The following is a 17658-nucleotide window of genomic DNA, read 5'->3' as shown; positions in this document are numbered from 1 at the left end:
TAGATGGCGAGAATATTTTAAGCAGATTTCATGTGAAGAATTTGCCCATCATCTCCTTCCACAATCATTGCCGACATTTTGAGTAGTTCCATCCGTTAGCGCAACTGAAGTGGAGGAAACAATAAAACGAATGAAATCGAGGAAAATAAAAGGACCTGATGACATCGCATTTGAGCTCTGGAAAGCGAAGAGTTGGGACCCAACACTGTGACTCAGTGAATTCTTTAATCGGGTTATTTAGGAAGGTAGAACACCATCTGACTGGCAAGAAAGTACCACAGTTACAATATGGAAAAAGAAAGGCAGTCTAGCAGAATGTTCAAATTACCGTCTGATCCATTTACGAATACAACAGTAACCTCATCGAGAATTGGAACAAAAAGAAACTACGGCAGGCCTCAAGACAGACATTTTCAGCAATCTTCTAGGAGGTGAACACAGAACCTAGGCAATGGATAACATTAACTTACTCGATTGACCATACTCGGGTTGGACTGAACGTGGATTGCAAATTGCCGGTGCTTCCACATTTCCATGACTACCTTGTTTGTTTATGTGACGGTAAGGTTAAGAGCCGCATTGAGGGCTTGCATCGTTTTGTGGTTTGATTTCTTCAAATTCAACTTGACATTGACGGTGAAGTCCAGGATAGACGTCTGATTTTTCATTAGTTGCAGGAGATATTCGTTGTCCCCCTTTAAACTGTTTATGGTTTCTGCCATTCTTGCCGCATAGTCCGAAACCAACACTCCGAAAAGTGAATTGCCAAACAATATTCAAAGTTCCTCTTTTATGTCTTCGTGACATCTCGCTATCGAAAGGTCGCAATGGTTTGTTGTAAGCCACTACACCGGTTAAGAGATGACTAAATTGTTGTATGAAAGTTGAGCAATGGCGATTGAGCAGTCGACTACAAATACTGTAGAGTTTTTCAATTCCCGTGTACAAGTTTTCCATGTAGTATGATGTGAAGGAGGACTCCTGAGGGTGATTTGATTTCGGTTACCCTTACTAAACAATCTTGACCTTTTATCCCCTTTATAACTCGTCCCAATTCCCACTGCAGACCAGTGATATTGCCTTCCAGCCTTCCTTGGCCCTTGAGGTGGATCAACAGAGGCAAAGCCGGCCCCAGCATTTTTGAACGGTCTGGCTGGCTACACTCTCTGAGCACGTAGGTTTTTTGGTTTTACCCGCGCACATTTCACACAGCGTTGCACGATTGATTTGATGTCCCTGATAGGCCAACATCTTTGTCTGGCTATCGGCAATAATACCGATATGAATATGCTTATGATACAGGTCATTCAGAATCAACCTTATAAAGTAATGCGCATAAGGAAAGAGATAAGGTCCTTGGTATCACAAGTTGACCTCGAAGCTTCGAGCTGAGCACCAAATCTTAGGAGTCTCCAATCGTTCAAAAATGGATGCAGACTACTTATCCATTTGTAATAGTGTATTGGGCCTTTGTCCACAATTATGGCAACTTCCTGCGCTACATTACGTAACACGATATCCATCGCGCGAGAGTTGGATTTTCTTGGCGCATTTGGTTCTGAGCTTTAGATTCCTTCTCACTACACATAGCTTCTAAAAACTAGAAGCGTTTTTCCAGAAAGCCGAGAAACGTGTCGATTGCCTGCAGTTTACCTGGTGAAGCCAAGGTTTCTTCGTACGAAGCATATGCTGCCCTGTTGGGCGTCTTTAATAAAATTTGTAATACGATTGTTTCCAGGCTCTCGATGTTGACTTGAAAGGTGTTCAGTCCCGATAAACATTCCTTCGTGACACCATGAAGCTTTCTCGCTGCAGAAATCTGAAGTAATAGTAAGTTGCTGACTTATCCTATCCAATAACGTGGATACCATCAGTCGTTGCTTGCTGTTACCATTTGTCAAAGTACAACCGATAACAGATATTACGATGAAATCCGCACATGGTTGTTGGCAGCCAACAGAGCCTATTCCAATTTACAAAAACTGTTTCGCTCGACACGTCCCATCATAGCGTCAAAGCTCTTACTGTACAAGACTATGATCTTGCCAGTCTTAATGTATTGCTCGGAAACTTGGGTTCTTAGCAAGAAAAATTGCGAACTTTTGGGCGCGCTCGAGAGAAGAATCCTCCAAAGAATTTTTGATCTCCTACATGAGGATGGACGATTCCGTAGCCTACATAACGACGAAATCTATGAACGATACCACGACCGTCAGGTTGTGGATAAAATCCGTCTTAACAGGTTACGGTGGGTGGGTCACCTAATCCGTATGGATGAGGATGATCCAGCCTGGAAAGTCTATAAGGGCAATATAGGGGAAAGTCTATAAGGGCAATATAGGGACGAGGCAGACCCTGCCTGAGATGGAGCGTTGGCGTAAGTCAGGACGCCAAATAGCTTTTAAGAATATCGAATCGAATCGAACTCGGCGCAAAACCGGGACCTAGTCCTGATACCGGTTGTTGCGCCGTAGATGATGATGAATACCTCGGAGCCCATCCATATGCGGAGAGGTACCTTCAAGGACGATTCGTTGAGTCGCCTTTGATTTTGAATGGCACTGAACCCTCTGTCATGTCTACATGTCTACTGAATGATGCTAGAGTATGTATAGTTCTTATTGATATAAAGTTATATGCTGGTAGTGATGATCACTTAAGAAGTTTGTTGCGAATAGTAGGCACGCTCACTGAAGAGATATTCGACTGCAGTTTGGATTAGACAAGCGTCGAATCCAAGCCATTCGCAAAGATCATCACGAGCCACACGCCAGACATAGCATTGGAGGCCTCCGCATCGAATTCTGCAAGGAACCCATGCTCGAGTTGGTGATCTAGAGGATACTCTGCCGTCCGAATTCCTGCGACGTGTAAAGCTAGTACCGAAATCGTATCCCTCGGGGAAGAATAAATAAGCGCTATCCCTTCATTGGCTGGTACCGTCAACTATGTCCAAATTCCGAATGCATCATCCGACCTCTGCCGTGGAGCGATGAACCAGCCTCGTGACATCGGAGGTAGGGGCGTGGTTGACGTGACGGCACAACAACGTTGCAATTTACGAATAAGAATAATGATGTATGTAAGGTCATCCATCAAAACCTTGCATGTAAGCATAGGCTGATCACGGGAACATGTCGGGTTTACCCATATGAGCGGCAAGTAGTACTTGATAGTTCTGCTTACAGCATATATTGGGACTGACTAGTTCTAACTGATCGTCATATTCTATCCAACAAGCCTGCTGAGTTGTTAGTTGACAAGACGAGCCGCTCCTGGTACATTATTGATGTTGCTACCCCACATAATAGCAACATTGAATGGAAATACGTGGAGAAGAAGCCAGTCGCTCGGGAAATCAAAGAACTTTAGCGTCTTGAGCGGGTGTTTGTAGTTCCAATAATATTATCAATTGCAGGTATTGTACTTAAGTCCCTTACGGCTTCCCTTGATTCCTGGAACACTCACGCAGTCTGGCTCAAAGCATGTGTGCTCGATGTTGCGGGAAGTTCTCGACGGATTCTCACAGTAGCCTACCACTGACCACCACCACCAGCATCCCTTTATAATTTAAGTAGGTAGGATCATCCGCATCTAAATGCTTGGCACTTGATTGTGAGAACTCGGCAAAAAAAATATATAACAGCAATTAATTAAAATTAAGTATACTCCGCCGTGGTGGTCAAAGGATAGTATAGGTCCCAGGGCGAAATGTGGATTGGTACCCACAATGGAGCATAAAACCTGGCAAACGCCTGCTGAACCAAAACCAACAGCTCTATTACCAAACCCTCTCTCCTTCTCCACGTGGTGACCGCTGGGAGCTCTTTCTTAACGGAAAGCTCGAGACGGAGAAGGATGAAGGCGAGTCCCCCGCGCCTAAAAACGGGACAAATTCTATCAACTGGTTTTCCAGGAGGGTAGGGCTGACAATCCTACATGGAAAACTACTTGTGACGAAGCCACAACAGGGGCCTCGGACTGGACGGATTACACAACGACGAACCCGGCAACGACAAAGGAATAACGATTTGCGCAATTTCTTAAGAAACGTGCGCTCCCTGTGCAGAGAGGAAGCTGCTGAGCAGCTAGCCGATACCCTATCCCAACATAGGGCTGATATAATAGAGTTTCCTGGAGAAGAGTCGCTACACCATATATTATAGTGGCTACGTCTACGGCAAGGGGATGCCCTATCATGCGTCCTCTTTAACCTGGCCCTCGAGAAAGTGATCCGTGGTGCTGAGGTAAATGCAAGAGGTACGATCCTCTTTAAGTCCACCCAACTACTGGCCTACGCTGACGATATCGACATCATGGGAAGAACCGCCCGAGACGTTCAAACTGCCTTCATCCAGATCGAGCAGGCGGTGCGAGATCTTGGGCTGCACATCAATGAAGGCAAAACAAAATATAGGGTGGCAACGTCAGCACCGAAGACGAATCAACCAACAACATCAAACCGCACTGTTCAAACGGGAAGAATGAAGATTGGAGAATACAACTTTGAGACGGTTGGTCATTTCTCCTATCTAGGGTCGAAAATCACAACCGATAACAGCTACGATGATGAAATCCGCTAACGATGGTTGTCAGCCAACAGAGGCTATTTCAGCTTACCACAACTATTCCTCTCGAAACATCTCACCACAGGGTCAAAGCTCTTACTGTGCATGACAATTGTCATGCCAGTCCTCATATATTCCTCGGAAACTTGGGTTCTTAGCAAGAAGAACTCTCGCCGGCGTTCGAGAGAAGAATCCTCCGAAGAATTTTCGGCCCCCTACATGAAGATGGACGATTCAGTAGCCTACATAACGACGAAATCTATGAGCGATACCATCACTGTGTGAAGAAAATCCGGCTCAGTAAGTTACGATGGCTGGGTCACTTAATCCGTATGGATGAGGATGATCCATCCCGGAAAGTCTATAAGGGCAATATCTATGGTAGAAAAAGAAGACGAGGCAGACCCTGCCTAAGATGGAGCGATGGCGTAGATCAGGACGCCAGACAGCTTTTAGGTATATCGAATTGGTGGACCTCGGCGCAAAACCGGGATGTTTGGAGTTCCTTATTAAGGCAGGCCTAGACCGGATACCGGTTGTTACGCCGTTGATGATGATACCCCGCCGTAGCTGGCCCCAAGTTCGGTTGTGAAAGGAGGAGGGATGGATAGTTTGGTTAATTAATTCAATTAAAATTGACCGGTGCGGTCAGCGGCTGGTTGCAGACTGTCACGAGGCAGGTTCCTACACCGTCTTCGTGGCTCTCGTCCTGATACGGATAAGTAATCGAGTTGCGCAGCCGAGAGTTACCAGTCGTGGTGAGCTGTGCTGCGATTATTTTGAAGAGTTCGGGTGAATTTCCGCTAAGCCGATCACACTACGCAGGGTCTCGACAGAATGATCGAGAGTGCATTTATTAATTTGAATGCCACTTGTAAGATTCGATGGAGAACAAAACCTCATTAAATTGGCTTCACTATCTACCTATCTATCGCTATGTCTCTAACGTTGTCGATTTCTATAAAACAGAGTGGTTATGAATTTGTTGCTAGAAAAATGAGAGGCACTAAGGAATGATTGTCTATAGCTTCCAAAGTTATTCAAGTACCTTGTTTTGAGTTGACGACCCAAAAAGGAGGAATCCCCCAACGGGAGAAGTGATATCCGCACACCGGCAGTAGCATTATTGCAGTCTCTATAAAATCTATACATTGTAAAAAGATTTCTGGAGTCTAGAATTAGTGTTTGAACTGATCAGTATTGAAAGAGTAGGAATTATTATAAGATATAGTCACGTCTATGAGCAACTTAATACGCAAGGCGAAAAAGAAAGAAAAAGAAAAGGGAGTTCTAACCAAAATTTCGCTTTGGACGATATTGTCAACTATAGCAACGACGATGAAAAGATTTCAAATTGCTGTCCTTTTTATCCACTAGTTATTCGAATTAGCATCATACCAATTTAGATTTAATTGCCAAGTATTATACATCCATATATTCATTAGGAATATATTTAGGAATTACCTTTGAATCGACCCTGACATCAAGAGTCCTTAGTAACTGCTAATAGAACAAAAGCGGTGCTTTACCCTCTCTTTGAGACACCTAAATGTTTCCGGACAATTTCAAGTAACTTTTCCCACTTCCTTTATCAACCCAGTTTGGAGCTATCTATTTTGGATTCAAGTATTGTTACTTTTACTTTTCCAAGAACAAATACCTGCAATATATATGCTCCACTTCAGATAAAACCTTCCGCCGGCATTTCTTTTCAGCAAAGTACCGGTAAAAGTAAGTCATTATCTTCTACAAATAATATTGATAAACCTTATATTGGAGCGACCATATCAATAAATTAAATTATATTAAAAATCGCCCAGCACTTCATCACGTCGTTATGTGTATTCCAACAAATCAGAGTGCCCTTAAACACGTCAATCACTTAATGATAATTTGAAGTACTTCCACCGAAGCTGAATTGTCTATAAATTAAGTGCAGAGATTGGGGTGCTCCTTGTTTTAGAATCGTCTGATCCGTGAAATTTTCTAAGCAAAATGTTGCGCAGTATTTCGAATATAGTGACTGTGGTGCTTACTCTAAGCTTAAGTTACGCCAATCCGAGTTCGCGATCCTGGGCAGCTTACTGTGACTCCTCTGCTTGTAAATCGCCATCTTGTCGCTGTTCGTCGATAGATATCCCTGGAGGACTAAATTACTCTCAAACTCCCCAATTCGTTTTGTTAACCTTTGATGATGGTGTGAACGTAGGAAATTTCGATTATTATCAGCAAATATTCAAAAATCGTTTGAATCGTGATGGATGTCCTGCGGCCGGGACGTTTTTCATTTCACATGAGTACACGGATTACACCATGGTAAACACACTCTACAAACAAGGACATGAAATTGCTCTGCACTCGATTACGCACAATGTCTCCACTGACTATTGGAAGAATATCACTGTGAACAGCTTAAGTCAGGAGTTTGCAGGAGAGCGCTCTTTAATCTCTAATTTCGCCTCGATACCAGTTGATGCTATGCAAGGAATTCGGCTACCATTTTTGCAGATGTCTGGAGACAATAGTTTTGAAATGTTGCAGAAAGACAATTTTCTCTATGACTGCTCCTGGCCAACCCGTCATACAAGTCCAGGCTTGTGGCCTTACACATTAGACTACGCATCAACACAGGATTGCGTTATTGGACCGTGTCCGCAGCAAAGCTGGAAGGGTATTTGGGTTATCCCAATGCTTTCGTGGATCGATGGGAGGAACCAGATTTGCGCTATGGTTGATGCATGCCTTGAATTGTAAGTACATTTCTATGTAATCTGGAAGGCTTGGTTTGTATTATACCACTTACGGTCTAAAGCGTTCTGTTGGGTACAAACTTGATTCCTCTACTGAATAAAAGCCGCAAATTATCAAGTAAGTTTTCGATTTCAGACCAACAACTGTTGACGCCTTAGCTGACTTCATGATTGGCAACTTCAATCGCACTTACCTAACAAATAAGGCACCTTTTGGTTTGTATATTCATGCAGCATGGTTCAATGTGGATCCAATTCATTTTCCTGCTTACGTCAAATTCGTGAATTACATTCAGTCTCGACCTGATGTATATTTGGTGAGTTAATAGAACTACAAACCTTATAAACAGTATAAGAACTAAGAGCTATAATTTCTGTTTGAATATCTGTAATCATAATGGGTACTTAATACCTACAAATTCCATCGCATTGCATTGTTCGTGTTTCAGGTTGGTGGAACAACTGTTATAGATTGGGTCAAAAATCCAGTTCCCCTGAATAATATGAATAACAGCACGTGGTCTAACTGTAGAAAAGCAAGCTCATCAACATGTACACCAAAAACTTGTAAATTGCAGAAGGGTTCAGATGAAAGATACATGACAGTCTGCTCAGGAAACTGTCCAACAGTATATCCTTGGGTTGGAAACCCCCTAGGGAGGGCCACATAGCTATGAAAATATAATCGTTCATGGAAAATAACAAATATTTGAAAGAAATACATAAATTTTAAAGACCATGAGAATTGTTTTTAATATAAGGTATGCCAATCATTGGAAACTTGCTACTTACCATTTAGGACTTGGAATGTTAGCTCCTCCGACGTTATGTATGTATGTACTTAAGCGCTGCAAAATGCCTTTGGATTCATGCGGCTGCATCTTTTCCGGGGCTTTCCAGCAAGGAAGGAGACGGCTTTTAAGGTACGACCCCATTTACGCTACGCGACGCGGCACTATATTTAGTAAAAGGGCCGCGACGCTTATATTACACTAGCGCGGCAGCCAACTGTAAAAAACTACATATTTTGACATTTTTGCAGGTGGATACAAACCGAAACTGGAAAATCGTGGTAGTCAACTGATTCCATTATATGTAAATAACCCACGACACTGCAAAATATTCTCTGCCAGGCAACTCGGGGGCGTCGCGTCGCTTAGGTGAATGTCGCTTCGCGTAGTGTCGCCTTTAAGGCCAGATGAAGATATTTTGACAGACAGTGTAGTTAGTGGCCGCGTCACGCCGCGTAATGTAAATGAGGTCGTACCTTCAGACCAAAGTTCAATGTTATCCTTATAGTGACATTCTGTTTAATACAGAAATCTTCCTCAGCCTATGTCCCATTCATAAGCAAGATCTACTCATTTTGGTCCGTTGCGCCATTTTGCTCTGTCTATAAAGGCAATATCTATGGTAGAAAAGGAAGACGAAGCAGACCCTGCCTGAGATGGAGCGATGGCTTAGGTCAGGACGCCAGACAGCTTTTAGGGATATCGAATCAGTGAACCTCGGCGCAAAACCGGGATGTCTGGAGTTCCTTATTAAGGCAGGCCTAGACCAGATACCAGTTGTTACGCCGTTGATGATGATGATAAAAAGCCTGATCTGAATGCGGTCACGAGGCTTTCAAATAACCATCCCACTAATCCTGGCAAGTGAATCCTGTTAGCGCGAATTACGTGACCATACCAGCCAAGACGCCTTTCTCGCAATTTTTTCTCCATTGATGGAACACCATATCGATCACGGATATCTTCATTTTGGATGTGATCAAGGGGTACTATGCCAGTGGTCTAACGTAATATCTCCGTCTCTATTACCGCAAGACGCCGTTCGTTGTCTACTACATTCGGCCAACACGGCGGTGAATTTTAGATTTGTGACTTTCATTGATGTATCGATCACAAAGAACACTCGTTGTGTAAACGCATGACCCCATCTACGCTACGCGACACATCGCGGCCACAAAGTGCACTGCTTGTCAAAATATCTTCTAGCGGTTTTGTAGGCAGCAATACCCATTTGAGCGACACTGTGTGACGCGACATTCAGCCAAGCAATACGACGTGGCCGAGTTGCCTAACATTGAATATTTTGCAATGTCGCGTGTAATTTTCATAAACTCAGTAGACTACCACGATTTATCAGTTTTGGTTTGTATCCATCTGTTAAAATGTCAAAATATGTATATAGTTGTGTGTAGTTTCCTGCCGCGTTGATGCTATATAGGCATGCCGCGACGTGGCAGTTATGTTGAATGTAGTGTCGCGTATATAGGGTCGTGCCTTAACGCCACTTCATCCTGGTTGCACTAAGAAGAAATTTCATAAAACAGTTCTCCATTGGCTGACAGCATTGACCCGAAATGTTAAAATCGCTTCGTTCTGAGCAGGTCACTATCGCAGGTCACTATCGCAGACAGTGATAGTTGCTATTCCATGAGGATCGACTGCAAAAACTTCTATTTTATTCAAATTCAATCTGAGACTGTGTTTCATGAGGCCATCATTCCATTTTTGAACAAGTTGCTTGAGATAATTTTTTGCTATCAGACACTAGGAAAACATCATCTGCATAAAGCAATGTATAGGGCGTTGAATGCCCGGTATGATGCTGTTCATAATATGAGCAAAAGGTAGAGGTAAGAGGGTGTGAAGCGCTTTAGATATGCCCGCCACATTTAGAACCATACTTTTCAGATCTTGGTAGAATAATTTAACTGGGGAAGGGTGTAACATCCAACAAAAAGACATTTAAAAAAAACTCTAGAGCATCTTTTTCATGAATGTTCTTTTTTAACTTGTGTAAATTACTAACCTTTATTTTCAAAATATTATGCAAAATTTTCATAAAAACATATCGAGAATTAAGGTAGTGGCAAGTGAGAAAGGAGTCACCTCTAAAGGTCGCTTCATCCGAAATTAGAAAACCAAAAGGAATTCTTTAGTCCCAATACAGGCAACAGGGGGATGTACATTTTTTTTTCACTAAATATAGTTATGTGAGGTATCCAATGAAAGGTGGGCTTAGTTTTGACATTTGTTGGAAATGCGAGGAGTTCGGGGGGTCGAAAGTGACCATTTATTAAACGGGGCCATTCTCAAAAACTGCTCAACCGAAAAATCTTAAAATAGCGAAGAGGCTGCCACTATATGATGGTTAGGTTCCGAAATGCTTCCCATACCGATATCCCCACAAATAAAGTTAATAATAGTATATTACTATAATTTTCAGTATTTGGCTTAAGTTCATTCTAGTACCACGGAATTTTGCAGCAATGTAGGTTATAATATAGAGCTCGATCCTGCCAAGTTTGGTGGAAATTGTAGTAGTTATAATAGTTGTCACTTCTTTAGAAATTCTAGATTTTGAATGTTAATATCACCGGAAAATGGATATTCTCACGTAATATATGTGTATATTACGTGTATTAATAGGACAGATTCACATTCAAATGTCTTTATAAAAGAAATACACACAACCTTTCATACCTGAAGCGTCCAACTTCCGGTTTCCCGACTTATTTATGCTAACGGTGTAATGTCAAAATATGTTGGCACTGTTGGACCAAATGCGAATAATGTCCGAGCATGCAGCAAAATTACCATTGGCTTTTTGGAAGGAAGATGTTGATTACAATTTTTGGTGTCAGTGATTAAATCAACAATGATGTCGACCTTTTACAACATGATAAGATCAGGACTCCACAAACCATAGCCCAAAAATATCAGCAAATTATAACCAATGAAATAGATTAAAGCGGGTCTAGGCTAAGGAGTTTATTTTCTGATGTTAGAGGGAGTTTTTTCGGTCGGTATTAATTTAATTTATAAGCACACCAATTGATAAGAAAGTGTCTGGCTCATTACTGGTGTACGGCCTGCTGCGTTGGGGCGTAATGCACATGCAATATAATTTTTCAATAGACAAGTGAAAGCATATTCTACAATATGATGACATTTTATTGAATTACCTATAATCTCACGATAAAATTCAGACTGAGTATTCTTACACGACAGACTTCTTTTCGTTGCATACTTGACTTTGACTTGTAATAAAAGCGACAGATAAAAAGACGGAAACTATCTATGACTAATATTCAACAATGTTAGAAAAACAGGCAACCATTTTCTGTATTTTTCTTTTACTTCTGAAGTTTTATACACAAAATAGGACATTCATCATCAAAATATTTGCCGGTACAGAAATAATAAATAAATATTCTTATTGTTAAAAACAATGAATTATTACATAGCTTTAATTTTAATGTTACTATGGGCAGCAATCCAATCAAGGTAGTATGAAACCCGCACGAAGACGGATGGCCAACAAGCTACACACCCTCTAGAACTTCCAAAAGATGTTAATCCCAACAACACAGGCCCATTAGAGCTATTCCAAGCCACTGGGCCTCCTGAATCGCCGTTGCATGTACCTCGATCGTAAATTGTCTCTGTGCATATGTTTGATGTCTTAGCGCTATTGAAGAAATACTGGCAAACACTTTGAGGTTGCACAGCAACTCCGGTGAATTGAAGTTGATCAGTAATAGTTTCAGCATCTTAACAAAGAAACCAAGATTAGTTTATCTTATGAAAACTTCAATGGAATTATTTACCATTAGCGTTCTTTCCCCATCCTGAAATTACGACTGTCGTTCCATCAAAGTTCTTAGCAGCGTCGTCGTATGTAGGCAGATTGATTGGCTTGATAGTGTCTGAACAAATTAAATAATAAATCAAATATCAAAAATATCGAATATTTGATGTTCATGTTAGAGATAAGATAAGATAAGAACTAAAAGATGAACTCTGATTTTTGGGCATACGCTGAATAACTATTTCTGAGTAATAATTTGAAGAAAAGTGTCTTTTTCAAGAGGGAGTCTCATCTCCTTCTCTTGATCCTGGCACTAAACTTACCCGTAACATTCACAGGTTCTGGCAAACGAAGAATAGCAATGTCATTTGAAATAGTATTTGGATTGTAGCCACTGTGAACGACAATATTCGCAGCAGGAACTCGAATATTCAGACGTCCTGGTTCAGTTAAATTCCTAATATCTTGAGCACCCAAGTACACATCTATGTAGAGAGCGCTGTATGAGAGAAATTAAATCATAAATAAATATTGCAAAAGATATTTTTAAAAATAGAAATTTTTGAACTAAAACAATTTGAAATAATTTGACCAGATACGCCCAAATTATTTTAATTTTAGAGCTAGAATGAACCTAAGGGGGTTCAGCAAAAATTGTAGTAATATACTACTTACTATTATTAACCTTATTTGAACAGATATCGATGCGGAGGGTATTTCGAACCCTAGGTACCATATAGTGGCAGCATTTTGATTTTTTTTTCAGATTTTTCGGTTGAGTAGTTTCTGAGAATGGATCTGTTAAAGAAATGACCAATTTCGACGCCCTCACCCCCAACCTTTCCAATAAATGTCAAAACTAAGACCGGCTTCGAAAAGTTCTAACCCAGAACTTTCATTTGAAAAAAAAAATGTACACCCCGTTTTGCATGCAGAATTATTTAAATCACTGTGAGCGTTCAGACTTCCCACCTTTCCACCAAACTTGGTATGGATCACTACAACCGTCTCCGAGAAAAATACCTGTGACGGACAGGCAGACAGACAGTAAACCGATTTTAATAAGGTTTTGCTTCACACAAAACCTTAAAAAGTTAACTTACTGTTTTGTCCAGGGCAGAGAACTCATCAGAAGCTACCTCACCTCTGCCCTGGGAGCAGCGTAACCGAAAGCAGTCATCAAGTGTATGCGGACTCAGGACTCTCTGCATCCTTAACAAAAAATTCAATATATTAGTTATGCAGTACTTGCCACCCTTGAAAAACTATTCGAAGAAACATCCATCTATGAGTATTTTAATTATTAAAAATTGTTCGTCGCAAAGCTCTAAAAACGTTGGGAAATGCAGCGATGCTTCCAGGAATTACAATATTTCGGTACTAGCAAAGTGTTTAAAAGCAAAATAGCAGCTGCCAAGATGAGAGACCTTTCAAAGTCCCGAAGAATATATGGCAAAGTCCTAAAGATGACGCAATATATCCTTACGAAAGCCATTAATCGTGGAGTAAAAGTATGGATGCGATGTGACCTACAGACAGAATATACATTATTACTTTGCCAAGGGAACTTGCATTGCGTCCTTAAAGAACTACTGTGCCCTTTTATTAGCGATAGTGTACCTATAAGCTGTAGTATATTAAGCAAATCTATAACTGTTAGAAATGTTAATATATTCCCTACTTCCAAATACTTTAACTTTGCATCTGGTATTAATTATTTTCCCAAGTGCCCGAACCTATTTTGCACGTGCCGGATACTGTCCCAGATCGTGTATAGAAGTTTCGACACACTCTACACAGAATTTGCAGGCATTGTCCGAAGATATCCCAAGTTTCTCTAGGTGATAGTTTAATCGGCAGTGACTAGTGAGAATTCTGTCTATGATTCGGAATTTTTTCTTGGTGAGGTTTAAATAGTCCTTTGTGTGCTTGGTTTCGTATCCTCCAATAAGCTCCCTCGACTGCTCCATTCCTGGTAGACTCACCCGGTATAGTTCCCCCAGGAGTTCCTCATCATTTCTTAATATCATAGCCATGAACCCGTTTCCCATTTCACAGAAGAATTCCGGCACCTGTAAAGGCGGCCTTGCTCCTTTCTTGGCCAGTCGTTTGTCACAGCCAGCCGTTTGCCACAGCCACGCTCTCCCAGTTTGCCTTGTTATTTCAACGTATTTCAAAGTTCTTATCGAAATGAAACCTCGCTGTCATGTTATCCCTGGGTATTACTAATTCGGTATACCCCTTAGGGAGAATATCAACATTCCTTCGATTTAGGCAGCTCCCCGCCTCACTGATACTCCAGGCCAACCTGAAGGTTGCTTCCTTTGCCTGTATCTGTATGTGCAGATGGAGATGGGATAATCCCAGAAGGATCTCCACGGGTTCCGTTGGGCATGTCCTCATTGCCCCATTTAGACACAAGCCAGCCTTTGGAGTTCGTGTAACTCCCTGGTTTGTGTGCTGAGTTTCGTTCTTTTTGCCCAGATTACCGCCCCATAGGTAATCATTGGCCCTATTATTGCAGTGTCTTTGGAGTGCAACCTCACTTTTCCCCTGCTTTGGACCTGCAAGTCATCAGAACCCACGTATCTTTCCAACAAGTGTTCCGACATGCACCTTCCAGAATAATTTTTGGTCTAGCGTAATTCCCAAATATTTGACCCCTGCTCCTTTTTTCACCTCCATACCATGTAATCTTAAGGCTCGCATGATACTATAATGGTTTTGGGTGGACTGATACGCAGCCCCACCGTCCTGCATTTGGCACTAGTAACCCTTAATCTCTCTCAATTCTGCCTCATAGGGTACCTTCAAATTTGCCTCTAACGATTAGAACAATATCGCCAGCGTAACCCTGGATCTGTATTCCAAGTTCCAAGTTCGCCCACTACCATACTCCACATGCGATGTGTTTTCGAATGTTTTTCGATATCATATCGATTCCGAAACTCATATAGAGCTATTTCTTTTGTTTCTATGGCATCCCGTTATATATTTGTCAGCTGACACAGACAAGTTTCAGTTGACCGTCCTACCCGATAAACGTGTTGACCTTCTCCGTAGCCTACATAAAGACGAAATCTATGAGCCATACCATGATCGTCTTGCTGTAGATAAAATCCGGTTCAACAGGTTGCGGTGGCGGGTCACTTAATCCATATGGATTCGGATGATCCAGCCCAGAAAGTCTATGAGGGCAATATCTATGGCAGAAAAAGAAGACGAGGCAGACCCTGCCTGAGATGGAACGTTGAGGTAGATCAAGACGCCAGACAGCTTTTAGAGATATCGAATTGGTGGACCTCCTCGGTGCAACACCGGGATGTCTGGAGTTCCTAATTAAGGCAGACCTAGACCGGATAGCGGTTGTTACGCCATTAACGATGTGGGTACCAATCTATTATTCGATAATAGGCAATGTTTGTTTGTTTCGTGTGAGCATAATACCTACGACTGCAATATGTACGTATATATTGCAGTTTGAAAAAAATATGAAGGTATATTTTGGGTTTTTAGTCGTGTATTGATGGGAAAATGTGAACACAAAGCCTTAATGCCCGAAGCACCAGCTTCGGTATTCCGACTTATTTGTATCTGTTGTAGGTTAACTTTTTCGCATTTGCTAATAATATTGAACTCCGAACGTGAAGCATATGAGGTTGTCTCTTATCAATACAGTGCTTTCCATCAAATTATTTATGTAAATCGCTTTCTAAACAATAGAGTGCAATGGAATTTTTAACTATGTACACACGGAACTGTCATGCACTCAGCGTCAAGCTTCCGGTTTTCCAACTTTTTTTTAAATTGGTACTACCTAAACTGACATACATGTCAACATTTTAGCGCCAATGCATCATTAGTGTCTGCCTAACTTTTGTTTACATAAGTCAACTTTTCACCTTTCGTCGCATTTTAATATGGATAGTTTTGTTGAGCAAAGAGTTTCTTTATGAAATTTTGTATTGTTAACGAAATATGCTGACGACATGATTTCTGAAGCCACTTAAGTATGAAACACTCCCGTCTATTATATAGGATGGATATACGCATTGTAAACCTTTAAATGCATAATGGTTGACGACTGATATAGGAGAGTCTGCCTTGAAACGAATAAATTACAACTGTCTTTCCGTGGTAAGTATTTGACTATTTGGCCAAAGGTTTAAACTGCAAGTAGGGTGCAAACTTTTATCCCCCAAACCTATGAAGCGCATTTCTAGGTATGAAGAAGTATCCCAAATACCGAGTTGCTTTAACAAGCTCAACGAAAAACATTGCCGGCGAATCAGTGCTTCCTACTATATGAAGTTCCATGAGGACCTAGGGGGCTAATCTATGTAGTTTTTAGATTTTGTGTAAATTGGATATTGTTAATGAAGAATTGGTATAGAATACTTTTCATGGTTAGTTCCACGAATTTAAAAAAAATCTTGAGTTCTTAATGTGGAAACTGAAAAAAAAAATTGTTGGGAAGCCTTTCGCGGAAGAAACGTAAGGAAGTAACTGAAGTTCAACTTAAACAAAATTCTTCTTGGTGCACTATAATAATATTCGGATATCATATATCCCAGAAAACTTATGCTTTCATTAACATATGCATTATTGTATATGAAGGGTACTACGAGGTCTTGGTCTTATATTTTTATGTTCTCGGAATGAAACACAGAATCCAATACGCGAATATCATAACTCGACGGCCGTATGCCATTAATCTGAAATATTAATAAATTTTTAGGAATATGGAAAAGTATCTTACTTGCTGGCGCAATGAGCAGCTGTCAAAACATAACTTTCCGAGACTAAAACACCTCCACACCAACTTCCTGAAGTAGTTTTGTTCATACGTAATCCAGCTTGATAGGGGAATTGTCCAGGACTGGCTGCTTGACCACCAATGATACGACTTTCCTTGTGCTCGAATCCTTGTGGCAGAAAGTCCTCTCCAAAGTTGATTTTATCCCATTCTGGCTCCTCAAAGCCAAAAACTAGGGCAAAACTTGCTAGAAGTACTACAGCTGAAAAACCGAACTTCATTTTAAATCTACTACCAACAATAAACTAAAATTAACAATTGGGTCTTGCGCCTTTTATATGTACTTGAGATTGATTTAGATAATTGATAACGTGTAATTATCGCAAAAGATTTACAGGCATTAAATAGATTATGGTGTGAATGCCATCAGGTCATAAATCATAACATGTGCAGGAATAAATGGATACCATTAACTTGAGAGACCGTCTTTGGAAATTCTGCGGAAGATAGCATTGTTTTCAAGTTTTTTAAGCGCCAACAACGTAAACCGATCGATGTCAAAAACTTGCGTGATTTTTTGATGTTTCTGATGCAACAATTTTTTTGATGACGATGATTTCAATATTTGAAGACGATAGTGCTTGGTAAAAAGAAAAGTGGTAGGCTCAGTCAGTCAGCTCCAAAGAGGAACTTAATGTTTTCCTTAAATATTTTATAATAAAGTTCTCTCATTATACACAGGCTTAACTTAAGGAGCAAATTTATAAAATTACACCGAAAGATACAAATATTTTCGAAACACCTAATCATTTGATTTACAATTTCATAAAACAACCATTTGTCAATCGAACACAAAAGAAATTTTTCCTCAATCTTAATTATTATATTTATTTTCTTATTTATATAGATCAACGGAGAAACTATGAAAATATGTAGTAATATGCTTCGCAGGAACTCAAACTTTTAAAGTTTCGTGCGAAACAAA

The 17658-nt window shown here is 40.8% G+C and overlaps 2 protein-coding genes across 2 annotated transcripts; one reads left to right on the top strand and one right to left on the bottom strand.

The window, feature by feature from the left end:
* The first annotated feature begins 6509 nt into the window (after positions 1-6509).
* On the top strand, positions 6510-8057 carry LOC119649123 (chitin deacetylase 8-like). Its single transcript, XM_038051128.1, has 3 exons — positions 6510-7318; positions 7455-7635; positions 7768-8057. The coding sequence occupies exons 1-3, from the start codon at positions 6564-6566 to the stop codon at positions 7987-7989; spliced, it is 1158 nt and encodes a 385-aa protein (XP_037907056.1). The 5' UTR covers positions 6510-6563; the 3' UTR covers positions 7990-8057.
* A 3388-nt stretch (positions 8058-11445) lies between these two features.
* On the bottom strand, positions 11446-16987 carry LOC119649748 (brachyurin-like). Its single transcript, XM_038052037.1, has 4 exons — positions 16677-16987; positions 12241-12416; positions 11937-12035; positions 11446-11879 (listed from the first exon to the last, which is right to left on the bottom strand). Exons 1-4 carry the CDS (start codon positions 16952-16954, stop codon positions 11566-11568), a joined length of 867 nt encoding a protein of 288 aa, XP_037907965.1. The 5' UTR covers positions 16955-16987; the 3' UTR covers positions 11446-11565.
* Positions 16988-17658: the final 671 nt, after the last annotated feature.

This window comes from Hermetia illucens, chromosome 2, assembly GCF_905115235.1.
Source record: "Hermetia illucens chromosome 2, iHerIll2.2.curated.20191125, whole genome shotgun sequence".
Lineage (NCBI taxonomy): Eukaryota > Metazoa > Arthropoda > Insecta > Diptera > Stratiomyidae > Hermetia > Hermetia illucens.
This window is presented reverse-complemented; position numbering and strand designations above follow the sequence as displayed.

What these genes read in the sequence shown, in the direction of transcription:
- LOC119649123 (XM_038051128.1), top strand. Translation starts at nt 6,564, where the DNA reads ATGTTGCGCAGTATTTCGAATATAGTGACTGTGGTGCTTACTCTAAGC. An exon ending in GTTGATGCATGCCTTGAATT is followed by an intron (nt 7,319 to 7,454) that starts GTAAGTACATTT and finishes TTTCGATTTCAG; the next exon opens with ACCAACAACTGTTGACGCCT. An exon ending in CTCGACCTGATGTATATTTG is followed by an intron (nt 7,636 to 7,767) that starts GTGAGTTAATAG and finishes TTCGTGTTTCAG; the next exon opens with GTTGGTGGAACAACTGTTAT.
- LOC119649748 (XM_038052037.1), bottom strand. Translation starts at nt 16,954, where the DNA reads ATGAAGTTCGGTTTTTCAGCTGTAGTACTTCTAGCAAGTTTTGCCCTA. An exon ending in AGAACCTGTGAATGTTACGG is followed by an intron (nt 12,036 to 12,240) that starts GTAAGTTTAGTG and finishes TAATTTGTTCAG; the next exon opens with ACACTATCAAGCCAATCAAT. An exon ending in ATGGGGAAAGAACGCTAATG is followed by an intron (nt 11,880 to 11,936) that starts GTAAATAATTCC and finishes TTCTTTGTTAAG; the next exon opens with ATGCTGAAACTATTACTGAT.